This window comes from Sinohyriopsis cumingii, unplaced genomic scaffold, assembly GCF_028554795.1.
Source record: "Sinohyriopsis cumingii isolate HCF-2022 unplaced genomic scaffold, ASM2855479v2 utg000160l, whole genome shotgun sequence".
In the NCBI taxonomy this organism is placed as follows: Eukaryota; Metazoa; Mollusca; class Bivalvia; order Unionida; family Unionidae; genus Sinohyriopsis; species Sinohyriopsis cumingii.
In genome coordinates this window covers 974,532-993,976 of record NW_028315873.1, presented here as the reverse complement: position 1 = coordinate 993,976, position 19,445 = coordinate 974,532, and the positions used below count along the sequence as shown (strand labels likewise).

Sequence of the window (19,445 nt, the reverse complement as noted above, 5' to 3'; positions counted from 1 at the left end):
AGTGTTAGACATCACCCTAAACTTCGACACTTCAAACATCATAGAAATAAGAAACATATTGTTAATGCCTAGTAAAAACATCACAAATGCACATACATCATTTAACATGGTTTATAATTGTCTGGAAATATCCATATTTCTAAGACCAATTATTCACTCAAATATTTAATCCATTCTCATTGTGGTTTCAACGCTCACGAAACATAATTACAATAGTGCCTCAAAATTGGAATGATTCATAAGTTGTGTAATCTATAATAGATAAGGAGTATTTCACATTGTATTTCTACTTTATACTTATTCTGAATTTGTACGTTGAGCATTGTTTGTTTCCTCAGTGAGGCGTGTCATTGCGCCAATTGTTTTCGTAACACAAACAGATGTATCAATCTAGTTATCCGTTCCTTACTGCAAAATATGACTTCACAAACGAAATATAGTCAACAAGGGTTGTTCTTTTACTCCAAATCAGGTTTTTACTTTGTTAAACTAATGTTTGTTGTTTTGCATGTGGACGAACTCTCTGTAATAACATGTCCGTAATTTCAACAGCAGTTCAATGCTTCTCATACTTTACATTTTTTAAGAACTGTATAAATCTACAATATTTATATAGTCATTTATAAAGTGTTGTAAACATTCAGCCAATCATGTGCAACATCGCGTCAAACGTGAGCTGTACTTAGTCGTCCATGCCGTTAAGATGACAGAAAAATAGTTAACGTCTACGGTCCCTTGTTTCTAATACTTCCAACCATTCTCTCCGGATTCAGGATTTTTCAGTTTCCGTTAACTTTCGTAAGGGTTTCGGCTCCTAAGTATTAACTTTGGATTCGAATATGTAATCTCGAAACCCCAGTTGTGTAAGTCACACGGTAGACGTAATTACGTTTAAACCATACGTCCAATAACGTACTCACACCTACCTACACACTAAACCCCCATCACCACCGCACACCCACTAATACACCTCAAAACACACACACTGTCTCTCGCTATCTCTCTCTCTATATATATAGGATATATTTGATGTTTGATTGTGGCAAAGGATGTTCTTGATGTATGATTGCATAATATTGAGCACCAACCAAGGTGTGTATAAGCCTTTGGCCACTCTAAGCAGTTACGCCAACGGATTGGTCGTGACAAAGGTAATGTGTGTTGTATGATATACATCATCAAGTTAATGTTTGAGATATGATACTAAATGCGAAAGGTAGTGTTTGAATTAAGAATGGCAGTGACAAATTTAATGATTGGTGTATCACATATATCTCCATATGAATGTATGTGTGTTGTATGATAGAAAGCAGCAAAGTAATCTTTCGTGTATGATAATCAGTGAGAAAGGTATTGTTTGAAATTGTATACCGGCAACTTTAGTGCTTGATATATAAAATATATAAACAAATGTCATGCTTGCTGTATGATAGAAAATGACAAACATAATATTAAGATGTAAGATAGAGATTGACAATTGTAATATTTAGGATAGTACTTGTGTATATTCTACTTAAGGTAGCCATATTTTCAAATTGCATCTATCAAACTGGAGAAAAACGATCAACGTGACTAAGTTACTTAGATTATTAAAAATGCAAATCACGTTATTGCATCATGGAGACAAGTTTGGTAAATATGGTTTGCAAAAAGCCATTATTTGTATTGCATGAACGAAAAGAAAATGTACCTTGATCTCTTGGTCTTCAAAATAGTTTCTAAATAGATCGTTCAAAGTGTATACCCAAATTTCGACTAGAAATAATGTGTTTATATCAACTGTTGATGATAAACATTATAGACGTAGTTTGGTTATAAAATGTGCACTACGACTGGACTCTGTGACCAGCCTACTATCGTGGCGTAAGCGTGCTCGAGATAGTTAACATCCTCTCTCTCTCCCTTCTTCACACGCGCACATGCACACATACACTCAAGGGTTAACTGATGACGTTCGTGTGTAATCTAATTGAGAACGTTCAATGATCACAGTGAAATAGGCCATATTAAGGCAATTTAACAGATTTAGACAAGGTAGACGAATATGTATCCTATGTTTAATTATAAACTTTACATTTGAGATCTTGCATCTAATATCTGAATGGATCTAATTATTTGACCAGTTTTCAATTTTATGATTCTGAAAAACATCTGTTCAAGGATGTTTCTCATGAGGTTAAAGAAAGGTTATGATGATACCCATTATAGTCACTGACAAAAAGTTATTTCGGTCCAAATTCTGGTTCCAGGCAAAGCACAAGCTCCTCCTTCCCTTCTAATTCATTGGCTGGTCCGTTTATGGCACGTCACAGAACGTCAATATAACCTGAGGTTTCTTCATATCCAAGCATGTAAAACATATGTGCGGTATTAGAGAAACTCATGTAGACGAAAGAGATAATTTTATATTAAGAGTTTGTATTATTACGAATTAGGTAAAATAAAATACATCAATATGCATGCCGTGAGATCTCAAACATGGATAATTCTCGCATGTTTGGCATTCATGTCGCACTGGTGCAAATGCATTTGCTGTGAATCGGTAGTTCACAAAACTGGCAATGGGTTGGAAGAGACAATTGTTGGAAATAAAATGTCACATGAAAGGCATGGATTGGAGGGGAATAGATTTCACCTTGCACTTAACATTCCCTCCCACCGTGACATCAGCGAGAATAAACACACCATGAGAGCCGTCACTCTAGGTAAGTAACATTACAGCTACTATGTTTGAGCGTGTATTGGCCTCACGTCAAAATTAAGAAACAAGTCAAGCAATATCAGATGATTCCAGGATTGTTGAACTATCTTCTGACGATATGCCGTTATGTTGCATCGTATGTTATTCTTTAAAAATTTAAATTATCATACATCTGTAATGAATAATCATGTTTGAGTGAACTATTCTGCTTTTAATCTTTCATAAAAACAACTTTATTATAAAACAGTCTCATGTCAAGTATATTGAAAAATCGAGTAATTTGATAGGGTTGATTACGTTCTGTAATTTTGTAATATGTAAATTGGCAGTGGCAAAGGTTATGTTATCCTTGAATATCATGTTTGTGTATACACATGGGATGATGAAATACGATATCTTCAGAAAATAAGTAGATATATATTTTTAGTTAAAGTAAAGAGTTGACATTCAAATGTCTGTATTGTATCAATCATTCATATGCTGTAATGTGGTTTAAAATAGCTGTTACAACTGTATATATATATATATATATATATATATATATATATATATATATATATGTATGTATGTATGTATATATATATATATATATATATATATATATATATATATATATATATAAATATATATATATATATATATATATATATATATATATATATATATATATATATATATATATATATATATATATATATATATAGGCTGAAAATGTATATTTAATCTCCGATTGTTCGAACTATTTGAAATTGGACAAATGCTTGCCCACATTGTTTGCCTGTGAGAACATATAAATGTAGTTTGGATTATGATATGAATATTAAGAATGAGATAATTTAAACAACCTGATAATTGTGAATTATATCTGGAGAGAATTTCACGTTTCTCTTTCTCTCACACACACGTACACACATTCATGCATACATGCGTTCGTATACAATCAAACTTGTATACTACTATTAACGTTTTGGTGTTCCATATCCGACAATAACTTGAGCATTATGTAATCAACCTTATTTCATGAAATTTCTTTTAAAAAATCCACCTATGCACAATTCGACAAGGTTCATTTGTTGGTGTTCAATGTTAACCTGTCCATTTTGTATTTAGAACCTAGCGTTTCATGTTCAAGTTAAGTGAAATCGTGATCAAGATATTGAATCATGGTGAATATGTTTATTGACATAAAGAGCTTTTGTTCAATAGTCCGGGTAAAAGGGAAGTCAGAGCAGACCCCCCCCCCTTACTGTATTGGGTAATCTCTTAAGACATATTTCACAGCTTAAATATAAAAGGAAGTTTCTTCACATTCTGGCACTTGAAATGTATATGAAGTATTAAAGAAAACCTCACGTTGTTGAAAAGATAATGTTATAATAAAAGTTCTCTCATGAAACACATCAGGACGCATGCATTCGAATCTCTGAAGTAGATAATTTGTTTAAGTCTTATATTCATGTCGCACTTGTACTGGGGGTATGTTGTGGACCGAAAGTTCACAATACAGATAATAGGTTGAGACAGAATATTGGTGAAAACTAAAAGCTACGGGTGACAAAAAAGTATATGGAGGGAGGAATATTGATCAGTCTGGAGCTACACCAAAGACCGAACCCATTAGGAACAACTCAATGTTAAATCAGCCGTGTTTTTTTTAAGAAAATTATAGTTGTTTTAGAAAATTATAACTATCTACGAAACGACGTTGAATATAAACCACATAGGATGGAAAAAAAGACGTTTCTTTTCACTTAACATCAACCTCCCACGTGCAATCCACGAAATAAAGACGAATAGTCTCACCATCAATTTAGTTTATCGCTGCAATCAGAATGGTAGAATTCGTTTGTATTTTAACCGATTGTTGGACTTAGCTACATATTGTGATAATAGTCAAGAAGACTAATGACGATATCAAATGAGGGACAGACATTTCATCTGCAATAATTCACATGCTATATTCGTAACTGTCGTAAACAATAGTAGAAAGAAATATGATAGGAACATCGCCTAATGGTAGCATTGTTGCTACAATACATTAAGCACACGGACAGCATTTAAAATGCATTTTTGATACAATACATTCAGCTCAGGTATATCACCTAAAATGCAAAGTAGCTACAGGACAGTTAGCACAGAGATAACAGCTAAAATTCATTGCTGCTACAACACATGAAGCACACGGATTGCTCATAAAATGCAGTGTTGCTACAACACGTTAAGCACAGGTATAGCACCTAAAATGCATTGTAGGGACAAAACATAATGCACAGAGATATGCACCTCAGCTACATTGTAGGTACAACACTTTAAGCACAGGTATATGCACCTAAAATGCATTTTTGTTGCAACACATTAAGCACACGGATAGCTAATAAAATGCATAGTTGCTACAACACAGTGAGCACAGGTATAGCACCTTAAATACATTACAGGGACAAAACATAAAGCACCGAGATATGCACCTAAGCTACATTGTAGATACAACACTTTAAGCACAGGTATATGCACATAACATGCATAGTTGCTACAACACATTAGGAGTAGCTATTAAAATGTATTGTAGATTGAAAACAGTGAGCACAGCCATAGGACCTGAAAGGAATTTTTGCTACAACATATTAAGCACACGGATAGCACCCAATATGCATTGTAGCTACGACAAATTAGGCACAGGAATAACAGGTAAACTGAAATGTAGATACATCACAGTGAAAACAGGGATAGCACATACAAATGCAGTGTAGAAACATCACCTTACCTCAGGGATATGCACCTTAAAAGTATTGTACACAGTATTGGTAGCCCAGTCAGTATATACCGACACACACGCAGTGACATATATATATATATATATATATATATATATATATATATATATATATATATATATATGGGGGGTGTGGATAAAATAACCAGTTTTAACATAGACAACTGGGGTAGCCAAAGCAATGTAAGCGGATATAACAGACTCATTGTTTGACCAGGAGAAGACGATCTTGTTAGTAGCACCTAAAATACTATTATGAGATTCATCTGACCCATCTGTCAACATTTATGTTGGGATAAGGGTCAGTCTCAATCGCCTTTCAAACAGTTTGAATTTTTCACAAACACAAACGTCTAGACATACTACATGCCTTATGTTGATCTGATATACGAATGGATATAGGTGGTTATTTACTGTCGAAATGCTTTGTATTTTGAATTATTAGTATGAATCACATTCACTTACTGTGTTAAGAGACACATTTTTCTCCAGTCATCACTTAATACAAGCACACGAATTTCTATTTAGGCAGGGATGTCACCAATTGTAATATAATCCATCTCCTTCAGGACCTGTAACCTGTGGGAAAAGGCCATTGATGGAGCGCGGCAAGCGGGATGTGACTGAGGAGAAGCAAGTAGCTCCAAGACCAAAACTTGAGAAGATAATTGGAGGAAAGAATGCAGTCCAAGGAGCAAACCCATGGCAGGTTGGGATCAGACGTCTTGTAGGCACCATGTATGATAGCCACTTCTGTGGTGGTACTATTCTCAGCGAATACTGGATCCTGAGTGCTGCTCATTGCTTTCAGTGAGTAATGGTCTGTCTGTTGTTTTCCTTACATAAGTGTATAGTTTGGCATAAGTATATGTTATATATTTGCAACATTGCTTCAATTTTCCGTATTGCCAACATACGATATTTATGAATTGTTATCAGAGTGACATCTTCATTGGAAAACATTCTATCACAAAATATAGGCATTTAGGTAAAAGATCATTTCAATACATCACATCACTGCTGTTTATGATATAGATGTAATCTGTTGAATCGGATTTTCACTCTCCAGATTTGAGGCCGTTGATTTCATTTAACACTTTCTCGTGTCTTAATCATTTCAATTATGAATACGATGACTTCAATAAGTCGGATATATAAGAGTCATATTGATGAAAGCTACACTGATTTTTTTTAATGTATCAAATTCGGACGACTTAGTGATACCGAGGTAGAAGTTGAGAAAGCTCAGCCACGGTTGGTGTCATAAATTGATCGACTTGATTGTGAATTAGTTATTTCAAGATTTTAAATCATATAACATTTTTTTTTTTTTAATTTGAAATAACGTCTCTAGATTTTTTCATCTTACCTCCAAATTTATACTCGGTTTTTCTCTTAGGAAAGAGAGGATTTCCTTAGCATCAGTAGATTTATGTGATACAATTACCAGAATTTATTAAAAATTGCACTAAACTGTGTCCATTCTTCCTCTCTAGTCTGTATATATGGACATGAGACTAACATATGTCGTACATGAAGATTGGGTCACTGTACCCCACTGTCCAGAATTTGATAAAAATTACCTGAAAATTGTACCAACGATGTCAATACTAACACCTTACCACTGTGATCAAACTTATAATGTGAGTGCAACTGCAGATGGGCAGGATTTAAAGCAAAGATTGGTCCTTGTCACCTACTTCTCAGATTGTATTCTAGATTGCAAAAAGCAATAATTACGTGCATCGTCGATGTATTAAGACGAAATGTACACATTTGTATTTCATGGGTTGAAAATGTGTCACGCATCAACATTATGACCTACCTTTTAGTATTTAAGATAAAGTGGAGACTATTAGCGTTGGCTCTAATTTCAAAACACCAACAGTTGCTATATAAAATGTGATTAAGAATGAAAAGTTTTCACACCTACAGATGGATCACTTGCACTTATTTAACGGTGTATTCTGCAAATAGTTGGCAAGGCTTTAAGACACTGATCCATTGCACATATTAATTTGGTAACAGCTCAAATTTTCTAGATTAAAACATATAGATAACCAGCTAATGCGCAAGCCGGTTCAATTTCTCCTCTACAATTTAAATAAATTTAATTTATAAAAGGTGGAAAAAACATTGGAACAATATAGAAGATTCTATCACATTTCAAATCCAATCTGAGTAATCGATGATCCAGATTTTCTGCATCTTTTGATCCAGGTTTCACCATGTATGTAAATTGTAAGAACGCTTTAATATATCGAGAAAATGAAAAAAAAATGAACAATATTCAGTCATTTGATGCATTTAAAAATTGAAGAAACATTAAAAATCGTTATGTCTATCGATATTCATTTTAATAGTCCTTGTTTACAAACGTAGGTTACATTTTCCTCTCATTTTGCAAGCATATTCTAAAGCCAAATAAATTGATGGGAAACATAACACATTGATGAAAAAGATAACCTATTGATGGGATGCAAATCACATTGATGGGAAGCATAACACATTGATGGGAAACAATAGAAATTGATGGAAAGCAGATTACTGTAATGGGAAGCATAACAGATTGAGGTGAAGCAGTTGCCTTGTTCACTTTATGTGCTCAGTTAGTCATTTACCAGAGGAGTTATTCAATGCCATTTAGTCAAACGTCCATCTGTCATTCATCATGAGCCTGTCTGGGATTCAAATATATTAGCAAAAATATATTATCACCTTTAAACTAATGGGACGATTGCCATTACACTGTACACTATTCTTCTTGAAGGTCGTGCAATGAAACGGTGCCCTTCATGCATCCAATATAGTGAATGTCTTGGTATCAGTACCATCCCAAATAGATGGTAATATCAAGATGTACGTTTCATGAAAAAACTCAAATAGAAACATATTTGGTCCTAAATGACGTTGGAGTTGATGTGAGAACTAATGAATCCTCTTTAGCGACCATTGGAACATCTGATCACTATTGTACTGAACAGATGGTGATATCAATATATGATTTTCACTGAGAGTCTTATAATGATGTTGATTGGGTTCTACAATAAAACGGTAACACTTGTATATCCAATATGAAAACCACAGTGGCGATTTTGGAAAGTAGTATTGTTTCTAATCTTTCTGAATTGATTGTCATAAAATTAACAGAATGGGATTTTCTATAAGAGACTATGTATAATGTTTAGTTGGTTCTAAATGAAAACAGGACTGATCTGACACACATTATGTCTATCACAATGGAAAAGTTGAACGTTTTTCATCACAACTCTTTCTGAGCAGATGGTCTTGTTGATATCTTCTCCTTCAAATACGTTACCCATTTCCACTAAAGCTAGCTGCATAAGTCCTACTATCTAACAAAATCCAGCCCTCTCAAAGGCAATAGCTTTGTATATAGACAAAGGGCAATATATCCCGCCTAGTACTGCTAGTTTTAAGGTCCCACTAGTGAAGTGAAATTAGTATTCACTTTGACTTTCAAAATCCATGCCCATCTATTGAAAAATTGTGTTACTTTTCAGATTTATTATGGAATTTTCAGCATATTGTATGCATTGTTTTCTGTATAGGTTATGTGTTATTTGATTGCATACCTACACAAGGCCACATATTAATAGAACATGTTCAGTTTCATGATCATACAGGCAATATTTTTCTTTATCACCCTGAATTTAGCGGAGATATTTTTGGCATTTTTTTAATGTAGTTAACTCTATGAAAATCCTTTGTTTCTAATGTCTTACCGTGTCATTTTAATAACAAGGTATGCTGAATGCAAACATTCAAAGCTAGCAAGTAATATCATGTCTCATATATCGCATATATGAAGAGTACTATATCCATCAGCTCTAATTCACCTTAAATGATCAAAATATGGATTTCTTATACATCGTAATCACTTACGTATTCACAATCATCTGAATTGTCATTCTCAAGTAATCCATTTCCTACATATAGTGGATCATAACGAGGGAGTTTCTCCTCAGACTGTATAATGCTGCAGCAGATCTTATCCTACTGGATCACCTCTACATGTGACCTTTGCAGATGGCCTTGCTATCTCAACGATGCAAATCGTCCTACTGTATCACTTAAACGTGTGCCATTTGCAGCTCACACGTGTACTCACATTCCATGCCACTCGATTACAATATCAGCATAACGAGCAAAATAGTATCATTCCTGGATGAATGGTGCAACCAAGTTTTGCGAACAACATAAATATCATTAAATCTGCCACTAAAAAGGATGTGACTGTGTATAGAAATGCAAGTTTCATTGTATGCAAAGCCCATCTGTTACCAAACGTCGACACTGTCAGTAACCAGTACTACACAGGCCTTCATGTCAGTATCTTGGGGATGAACGTTATCATGAACGTCTTCATTTTTAGAGCAACTGTTTTCAGAACAAGTTTGTTATCATGGCTGTGTAGTAAATTAAGCAACTGAAAAAGAGAAATCAAACATTTATGTAAAATTCAGCGAATAATTTATTTGCTTAAGACACCATATGGAAATTTAAAAGTAACTTAGATTAGTCTTCTCTAAATCCCAAAGAATCCTAAAAGTTATATCAGAAGTCAAAAGGTATAGAGCATACAGAATGGATTCCAGTGGTATTCTGAATGAATTACAAATCTTGAATATGCTGATGTATCAAAAGCCTTTAATGAGCCCCTCTTACATTGTTTCCATGGACTGGTTACGAGTAAAAATAACACAATTTCCATTTGAGTGCGTCTGTCACATTGGTAGCCGTCATTTATTCTTATAATTCTATGACAAAATGTTGGCTAACATTCTATCATGTTGGAACATCCTTCGATCATTGTGGCTATGATGATCTTGGTCATAGCAAAGACCTCTCTGACTTTTCATTCTTTGGCCTTCGTATACCTTAATCATTCACACTGTTTTCCAAAGTGGAAAATATCATTTGTTATGTTAAGCCTGAATTTCAAAACTTCAAGCTTTCAACACTGACTTTGCTAAAGCGGAAACTTCTTTAAAACAAAACCTTTCTCCTGATCACATCTACCTTGGCATGCAATTAATTCCATGGACTCTCTATTGAGCCAGTCAGCCTTCCGTTTCGATGAAATGGATCAGCAATCCTTATGATGCAATCCAGTTTCGTCATCAAGAATCGTTTGTCATCATTGTGCAATAGAAAAGGAGACCTATGACTTCACTCTTGTATTAACACAATCCAGAAGGCCTTCAAAGAGGAACTATTATGTAAGATCAAGTGCTATCTAAATTAGACTGGGCATATTGTGGAACTCAAACATGCCTCTTTCTTGCATATATACCTGAGAAATAGCACATAACTCCTCAGGACTTATCATTGTGATTAGCACGCACATTCAAGCACAGCTCCAAAGCAGCAAGCCCTGGATCTGGTAGGTCCAGTCTCATTTGCACAAGCAACAATCAGACAAGGATGAGATCAGCACAACCTCCATATGAACACACTGTACATCTTGAAATGGATTCACCCATAATTTGTATGCGATAAGATGATTTCCTTTCTTTTTTCTTCCCACACATAAACCCTGTCAACTCTAGTTGTGCAGCTTGAACTCAAAAATCAGTAGAGAGGGTTTACCTTCAATATGTTGCACTCAGAAATTACCAAAGAAATACGTTGGGACATTCCGTCTACCTATTACCTATTCTCCAAATGAAATGTGATATGGGAACGTATTTGAAGGTGACACCCAATGTTTTGCATTATGTTTTGTTTCTGCCAGGATGCTTCAAGAATGTTCACCAGTCGTATTACTTTAATACACACCAATCCTCCCCACAATGCAAGCAACGATTCACACGATTAGCGGGACCTGTAGGTGGAATGGAGCGGTAATGTGCAGAGTTGTTGCCCTTGTCTACATAACATGGACATAAAAGCAGCCAAATTTCCATAATTGAGCGGGCAGTTATGAGGAGATAGTAGGCATATATATTTGATTTTAATGTAATCAGGTACGTATTCTAGGAGAAAAATATTTTATTGGAAACTGTACTTGCAATAAAGGACCTATGATATTTAGTTTGTCATAAGTAGTGCAGATTGTACATTCACTATGGCTTGAAAATGTTCTTGGATTACTTCTTATAATGTCCAGTTAGAGTTATTATTAATTGTTCTAATCTCACAATCAATATGGCTAACATAATGGCCATCGTGACAGCCTTGTTAATGTCTCTTCCCTTAAATTGACTGTCATACTGACATGGTGTTTTCAAAATAAGACTTTTATATGATGTCTGACTGTACCACTTATTGGTCATCAAGAAATGCATGCTACGCCAGACATACGGGTTGGTATTTTGAATTTTTTCAAACATATTAGTGAGTTTTTAAGAAGAACAGAAAAGTAAAATACGCTGACTTCTCTTGGATTGCTTCAACTGTTTTGGACATTAATTTTAGGTTTCCCATTCCCATTCTTTCTGTCATGAAGACGATGTCTACTTGTATAAATAGCATGTGCAATTTTATGTTTCTGTTTCCATAGAGGTCTCAGGAGTGATGAAATCGTTGTGAGAACAGGTGACCACGATAACACGGGTTATGATAGCCATGAGAAGGAGTTTAGGATTGCTTCTTTCTTCACCCATGAGCGATATAATGGTAACCGCGGATGTCTATCTCACACTTCGCTGTATCGCATTATAATATAGATTGGATGCTGTACCTGCTTTGGGATAAACATGTTATAGCCCGTAACCAGACATATTACAAGAATATTTCCTACATTGATTCAAAAGGATTAAAATATTCATTATAGTTTAAATATACTGGTATATACGTTTGATAGTTTTCTATCAGTTACATAGATAATAGTTTTTGTAAGACCATTTCTAATCATGATCCATATTAGAGACATATGCAGTTAGCTGGCTATACAAAGCTTAAAAAAGGCATATATTATGGAAGTTGACGAGGAATACGTCGCTAAAGGCATATTCTATAATATAAAAGACCAATTCAAAATTGATAATATAAAAACATGTCTTATGAAAGAATATAACAATTCAATATGAATAACGTAAAAGCATGTCATATGATTGAAAAGAGCAACTCAAAATGAATAATATGAAAGCATTTCCAATGATGGAAAAGATCAATTCAAAATTAAAGATAAAAATCATGTGTGAATAGAAATCAAGGCAACACTTGCAATATGATTTTCATTTTGTTGTATTTAATGTCATCACAATCATCTGTAACATGAAATGTAAATTAAAAGAATGAGTTCTACAGTTTGCTGTATTACGATTTATAAGGGGAATATTATCATGGTTATTTTATGTCTAGACTTAAAAAAAATGATTTAATTTAATGGACGTTTCATGTCTTCATCAAGTTTATTCATCATTCATCAGAGATACAGATATTCAAAAAACATTACTAGGTCATTTATTTAGAGTTGTGTGTAAGAGGGGTATTTTTCTGAACAAATGCACTCATACTCTGCTCAGAAATCTTCAGTGAAAATAACATCACATAACTAGTATGACCAAAAATGATCATATTTCTACAGCTATGTGTACATCTGTGTTTTTAATTTGATGGAATGAATTTAACTGAGTAAAAGGTAAAGACTGCATAGGGATTTAGGAGATGAATGAACTAATCTTGAAGCAGGAATAAATACATATAACAATTAATCTTTGTGAAATTATAATGCTTCTTTTCAATTAATTCTTATGACAAAACCATTGCCAATTAATTAGTATAACTGAGTGATATGTTCTCCCTCATTAAATATACGTTTACCAGTATTTATTTTACATTATTTGCAGATGTTCTCATTTTTCATGATGTATGATTATCGAAAACATGTGTGTGCATGTTTTGCACATTCCTGTGTGTGCATGATTATTCCATGTGTGTGTGTATGATTAGTGCATTAATGTGTGTGCATGATTATTGCATTTATGTCTGTGCATAACTAGAACATGCATGCGTTTCCATGATTAGTTCATGTATGTGTTTGCAGTATTAGTGCATTCATGGGTGCGTACGATTAGTACATGCATGTGTTTGCATGAATAATGCGTGCATGTGTGTCCATAAATAGATAACTAGAGGGCCCCGTGTGACCGAGATGTATAAAGCTCTCTCCGTTACGGATCTCTACCATCTCTGCATGATTAGTGAATGCATGTGTGTCAACGATTAGTACATACATGTGTGTGGATGATTGGTATGAGCATGTGCGTGCATGATTAGTGTTTTCTTGGGTGTACATCATTAAGCACATTTCCATGATTAGCACATACATATGTGTGACCTGATTAGTGCATATATGTGTATGCACGATTAGTGCATTCATGGGTGCGCACGACTAGTACATGCATATGTTTGAATTATTAGTACATGCATATGTGTGCATATCTAGAAGAAAAATGCTTTTCCATGATTAGTGTATGCATGTTTGTACATAACTAATGCACTCATGTGTGTGCATGATTATTGGATGCATGTCTATGCACGAATATTAAATGCATGTGTGTGCATGATTGGTGCATGTATCTTTGTGCATGATTATTACAAGCATATGTGTGCATGCTTATTGAATGTATGTTTGGCATATCTAGAACAAGCATGCTTTTCCATGATTAGTGAATGCATGTGTGTGCATGATAAGTTCATGTATTTGTGTGCATGATTAGTGCATTCGTGGGTGCGTACGATTAGTACATTCATGTGTTTGCATGATCAATGCGTGAATGGGTGTCCATAACTAGATAACTAGAGAGCCCCGTGTGGCCCAGTGGTCTAAAGCGCTCTCAGTTAGGATCATTGATATCTCACCTGTGTCTGCGTAGGATCGAGTCTAGGATTCGGCCAATGTGGGTATGTGAGAAAGCTTGCCAGTAGCTTCTCGTGGGTCGGTGGTTCTTCCTGGGTTTTTCCCGGGTTCGTTCTTCAACATTAATACTTGCCGCGTTAAACCCATCAACAACAACAACAACCATAACTAGAAAAAGCATCAGCTTTCACTATTAGTGCATGAATGTGTTAGTATGAAGTACATACATTGGAACAGTATAATTATTATGATAGAAACATGGCAAGTTAAGCAAGTAAAATATTTTATTTTTGAAACGCATTTATGTTTCATTTCATTGATTATGATGGGCAAAATAGGTTGATCTGTTATACATTTTGGTCATTATGGCAGTTGTTAAGTCTTTTATAGTATTACCTTTTAATGATCTTTCTGAATTTTATTATTTTACCCTGCCATTATTCGGATTGAATTTTAAAAATATTTCCTTGGATATGCTGAAGCACATGACACCATAAGTCCAATGATTAAGTCTTTTAATTGCAAAAAATACCGTCTTTGAGGCTGGAAGCAATGTAGATCAAATGTGTCAAAGTGCCATATATTTATTAATGTTACTGTCAGCTACCAAATTTATTTGTTTGAATGTTTATTTCCTCTTTCATATATGACTCTTGGAAGAGATGCATTATAATCAAACTATATATTGCAACGGGACTGATTTTAGTGTGATGCATCAGTAGTATATTATTAGTGTATCAAACAGCTCTCTGCGGTGCTGCACATTGGACCTATATTTGCAGTAAATTTTAGTTGAAAAACACTTCCACATTCTATTTAAGATGGTCAGTACAAAAGATATGAAGTATTTTCAATTGATAAGAAATGTACAACGGGTTTCATCCTGTGTTTGAGTCCAGAATGTATTGATACTAATTTTCATTAATTATAGATGTAAATCATGATTATGACCTGGCACTTCTTAAGATTCGACCCAAGGATGGGCGAGGCATTGTGTTCAATGACTATGTACAGCCAGCATGCCTCCCACAAAGTAACACTGAGTACACAGCGGGAATGCAGTGCCACATTACAGGATGGGGGAAAACGTCTATGAGTAAGTAAAAGCTTGCTGGTGCTCAAAACATTTGCTGCTTACATTTCTGTTGAAATGTAGGTACGATATATTGATAGTTCTAACATAGTTACATGGAATTCTCAAATCCATAAGTATTGTCCCGATTATTTTTGTGTGTTTCATCCCCACGCAATCGACATTTACGGGATAAGGTGTATTGTGGTTTTTTTTTTTTGCTAATTCTTGCGTTTGTTTTTTCGTTATGCCCGTTGTATATTGAAACCTTTTCTACCTACACATATGACATTTGTATTTGATGTATCTCGTCAGGAGTAACTAATAAAGAACTTAGTGTGACCTGATTTCTGAACCTGCCGTTAGGTAACATGTAAGTTGTCATCAATTGTTTCAATACACTCTTAATACCCTTTATTCTATTACACTTGTGCTCATAAATAATTGGTATGTGGATACATATTAACATAAAAAACGTAACTATATACAATTATAGCCCTCTATACAATCAACCTTTCATTTGTTAGACCGTCAACAATTACACATATAAAATAAGAATCAACCGTTTTTTGTAGTCTTAGTTTTTATGTAAATCTTCTTTACTGGACAATTACGCAGTGTTACATTAACACCTGAGCAGAATCACGTTTTTGTAATATTGTTGTGCAGAATGATGATTTGAGCAAATTTATTTTATTCAAATGATTCTGTATTGGAAATAAAAAGTGCTTTAAATTCATATCCCTGGACTTAGAGGTTTGGATTTATAATGAAGTTCAAATAAGGATATATGTTTTGATTATACTTTTTTGTGATTCCGTAAAAGACTACTCGCACATTGTCACAACACAAACTTTTTTAGATTTTTAGAATTTTAGAATACCGCTAAAGTTTATTTAGACTGTTTTCATTAGGACTTGTGTTAAAAATTCTAGAATAGTCACAGTAAGTCATTTTTTTATTGTCACATTTTATTCTAGGAAAATAAATTATTTGTTGAATGATACAAAGCTTGTTGCTTTTGAATATTTTTAGTACTTATTATAATGCCTTAGGTTTGTAATAAGCAGTCGCCTATATACAATGACCCGTTTGACTTTTCCCCATTGGTGGCTGATATCACATGTTTGACTGTGTTGTGTAAAACCTGGATGAAGTAGGCATTTACCCAGTGGCGAGACATACACAAATGTTAAGTGCTACCCACTAATCTGAGACTTAGTCATTTACCTAGACACACAACCATTGGATTAAATCCTATCCAAGCCAATCGGAAATAACGGTCTCGGCTTTACCTTTAGAACATTCTTAACTCCATTGCATGGCATCAAGGTTTCCATCAGCAGGTGCACTGTCAGGTACTCCAAATGAGCTTTAGCCGTGTAGGGATCCATGTTTACACGTAAACACATAGCCGTATTTTAATTAAATATATGCATCACTGAAATTGATCATATCCATCATTACAATTAATCATATCCATCAGTTGAAGCTTTTACATTAATTTAGATATTGTGATAATGTATGCTATTATTATATCATGAGAAAGGATGAACGACAATACAGGTTTCAGATGCTGCATCCCTAGGTTAAACAGGAGGTCAAAGTTTACAATTTCATATGTAATAAGGACGCTTCCCTGTAACCTGAAATCCAGATGCAATAACTGAGGGATAGTGATCATAGTTAATGCTATGTTTCACAAATAGAATATATAGCAACATGGATTTGAAACATATTTGCCAACACGGGGGTTCGTGATGATGTGAGTTGACGTTGACACTTCAGAAACAAGTTTTCAATATTTGTAATAGGCTGTATCTGTATTGTTCTGCTTCTCCTAAAATGTTACTAATATTTCATTTGTATTATTTGTTGACCTTTTTAATGTTGTTTTGTAATATATATAAACATATATATATATATATATATATATATATATATATATATATATATATATATATATATATATATATATATATATATATATATATATATAATATATACATAATGCTTAATTGACCTTAGGCTAAAGTCAAGTTCAATAATAATATATAGTTAACATGTTTTGTGCAATTGCGGACTAAATATCCCAATCATGATCAATGTAACCATGTTTGACATAATTTGAGTTAAAATATTCAGTTTTGGCTCTGACACTAGACACTTCTAGAATGGAAGTTTCCATAAATGCCAGAGTATCTCCAGAAAATGGTGATTATGACGTAGGGCAAGAAGAGGGGTATATAATTTTGTTCATCTGAACATGATTCATTCTTTTCTTAACATCTTGAAGAAGAATTGGTTATATTGTTATATCGGGTTATTCATTTTTGTGGAATAATGTATTTAAATTACTATTTATAGGAAATGCAAATTGCTCGTCAATAATATTCTGGGACCGGAGTATTTGGAATTATCTTGAATTGAGACAAGGACATTTTGGATTATAGTATTGTGACAAATTCAAAGACTTAGCATATCAGGAAAATGTAAGTCATTGGAACACCACCATGTTCAAGAATTCAGGAACATGAACACATTCAACAATGGAATTTGTTCGGAATATCACTATAATTCAGTTAGATCTTTAACATTTGGATGTGTGATACAAAATAATTAATTAGTGTTATTTAATTTAGAATGATGTAAGTTCATTGTTTCATTTTGAATTATAATCTAGGAAACAATTCATTTGCTAAATTTTACAAATCTTATTGGTTTTCGCTACTAGTGTTCAAGAGTCACAACAAAACCACTAACTATATGACTTGATAAAACATCTTTGTAGTAGCCACTCAGCAACCACTGGCCATATGACTAAAAGACAGAGAAAGCTTTTATATAACATCTTTGAAATAGTCACCCAGCCACCACTTGGCGACCTGACTAATACAAGATAAATTCTTTATATAACATCTTTGTAACGGCAACTTTGCAGAACCTTATCATATTTTTAGACTAGTTTTCTTGCATCATTAAAGACGTTACATTGATATTAGATATAATAAACAGAGGTGGTCATGAGGCCAGAGGTCAAAGATTTAAAGTAGTAAAATCTTTCAAATGTATTGTATATCAATTATGCCAATCTGCCAACAAATATGGCTTCCATTACCATGAATAGTACATTATTGGAATGACTTGTCTGCTTGACTTAACCTGAAGAAATCATACATGTATCAACCCAGTGTCGGTATCTATCAGGTTTGTACCATGACGTTGATTTTCCAACTGCAGTGGCTACCGATAATTAAAATAGATAATTCTTGAAACTAATTATCGAAACTTACTTGAAAGAATTTTACCAGGTGTGGCTCATACATGTATATATTGATATTGGTATAGATATTGATATAATGAATACACTTTACCATCGATATGTAGGTGTGGATATTGATTTACTGTATACATTTGCATATATATATATATATATATATATATATATATATATATATATATATATATATATATATATATATATATCTATAGGTATAGTGACTGAATACAGTTTGCCATGAATATATATGCTAGAAAGATGCGATAAATTAAAATACGATGAATAAACTTGTATGGGTGTTGTATATATAATTGTATTTTTGAGTTACAACGTTTTCACATAATTTGACCTGTTTCAGTAGTTCACAAATAAATGAACCTTTTAGTGGCATCTAATCAGGAAATCCAAATAAGTTAATACTAAAAATGTTGTAGGTTATGATAATGATAGCAGAAAGCAAAAAATACCAAGAAAGGTATATTAGAGGTTTTTGTACCTTATTAAAGCTTGACTCCTATACCAACATGTTTTCTGAAAATGTAAACTCAGAACTCTAGGAGAGTGACATATGACTATGATAGTCTATTACGTTTGGAAGAACATCCTCTTTGCAGTAAAATATGGGGATATGGGATTGCTAGAATATGAATGAATTTGCAAGACAATAGTCAAAATACCCAAATTAGATTCAATCTATCGAGTCTATACACTTATCTCAAAGCTGGGTGGATCATTATACTGAGAATATGATACTAGGTAATTTAGATTTAAAAACTGAATGATAATTAGATC

The 19,445-nt window shown here is 33.7% G+C and overlaps 1 protein-coding gene across 1 annotated transcript in view; it reads left to right on the top strand.

Moving 5' to 3' along the window:
- The first annotated feature begins 2,593 nt into the window (after positions 1–2,593).
- Positions 2,594–19,445, top strand: part of LOC149774622 (transmembrane protease serine 9-like) — a 118,298-nt gene continuing 101,446 nt past the window's right edge. Inside the window, exons 1-4 of the mRNA XM_089944950.1 lie at positions 2,594–2,705; positions 6,041–6,281; positions 11,998–12,113; positions 15,233–15,397. Coding sequence (XP_089801076.1) covers positions 2,594–2,705; positions 6,041–6,281; positions 11,998–12,113; positions 15,233–15,397 — 634 coding nt within the window. The remainder of the gene's footprint in view (positions 2,706–6,040; positions 6,282–11,997; positions 12,114–15,232; positions 15,398–19,445) is intronic.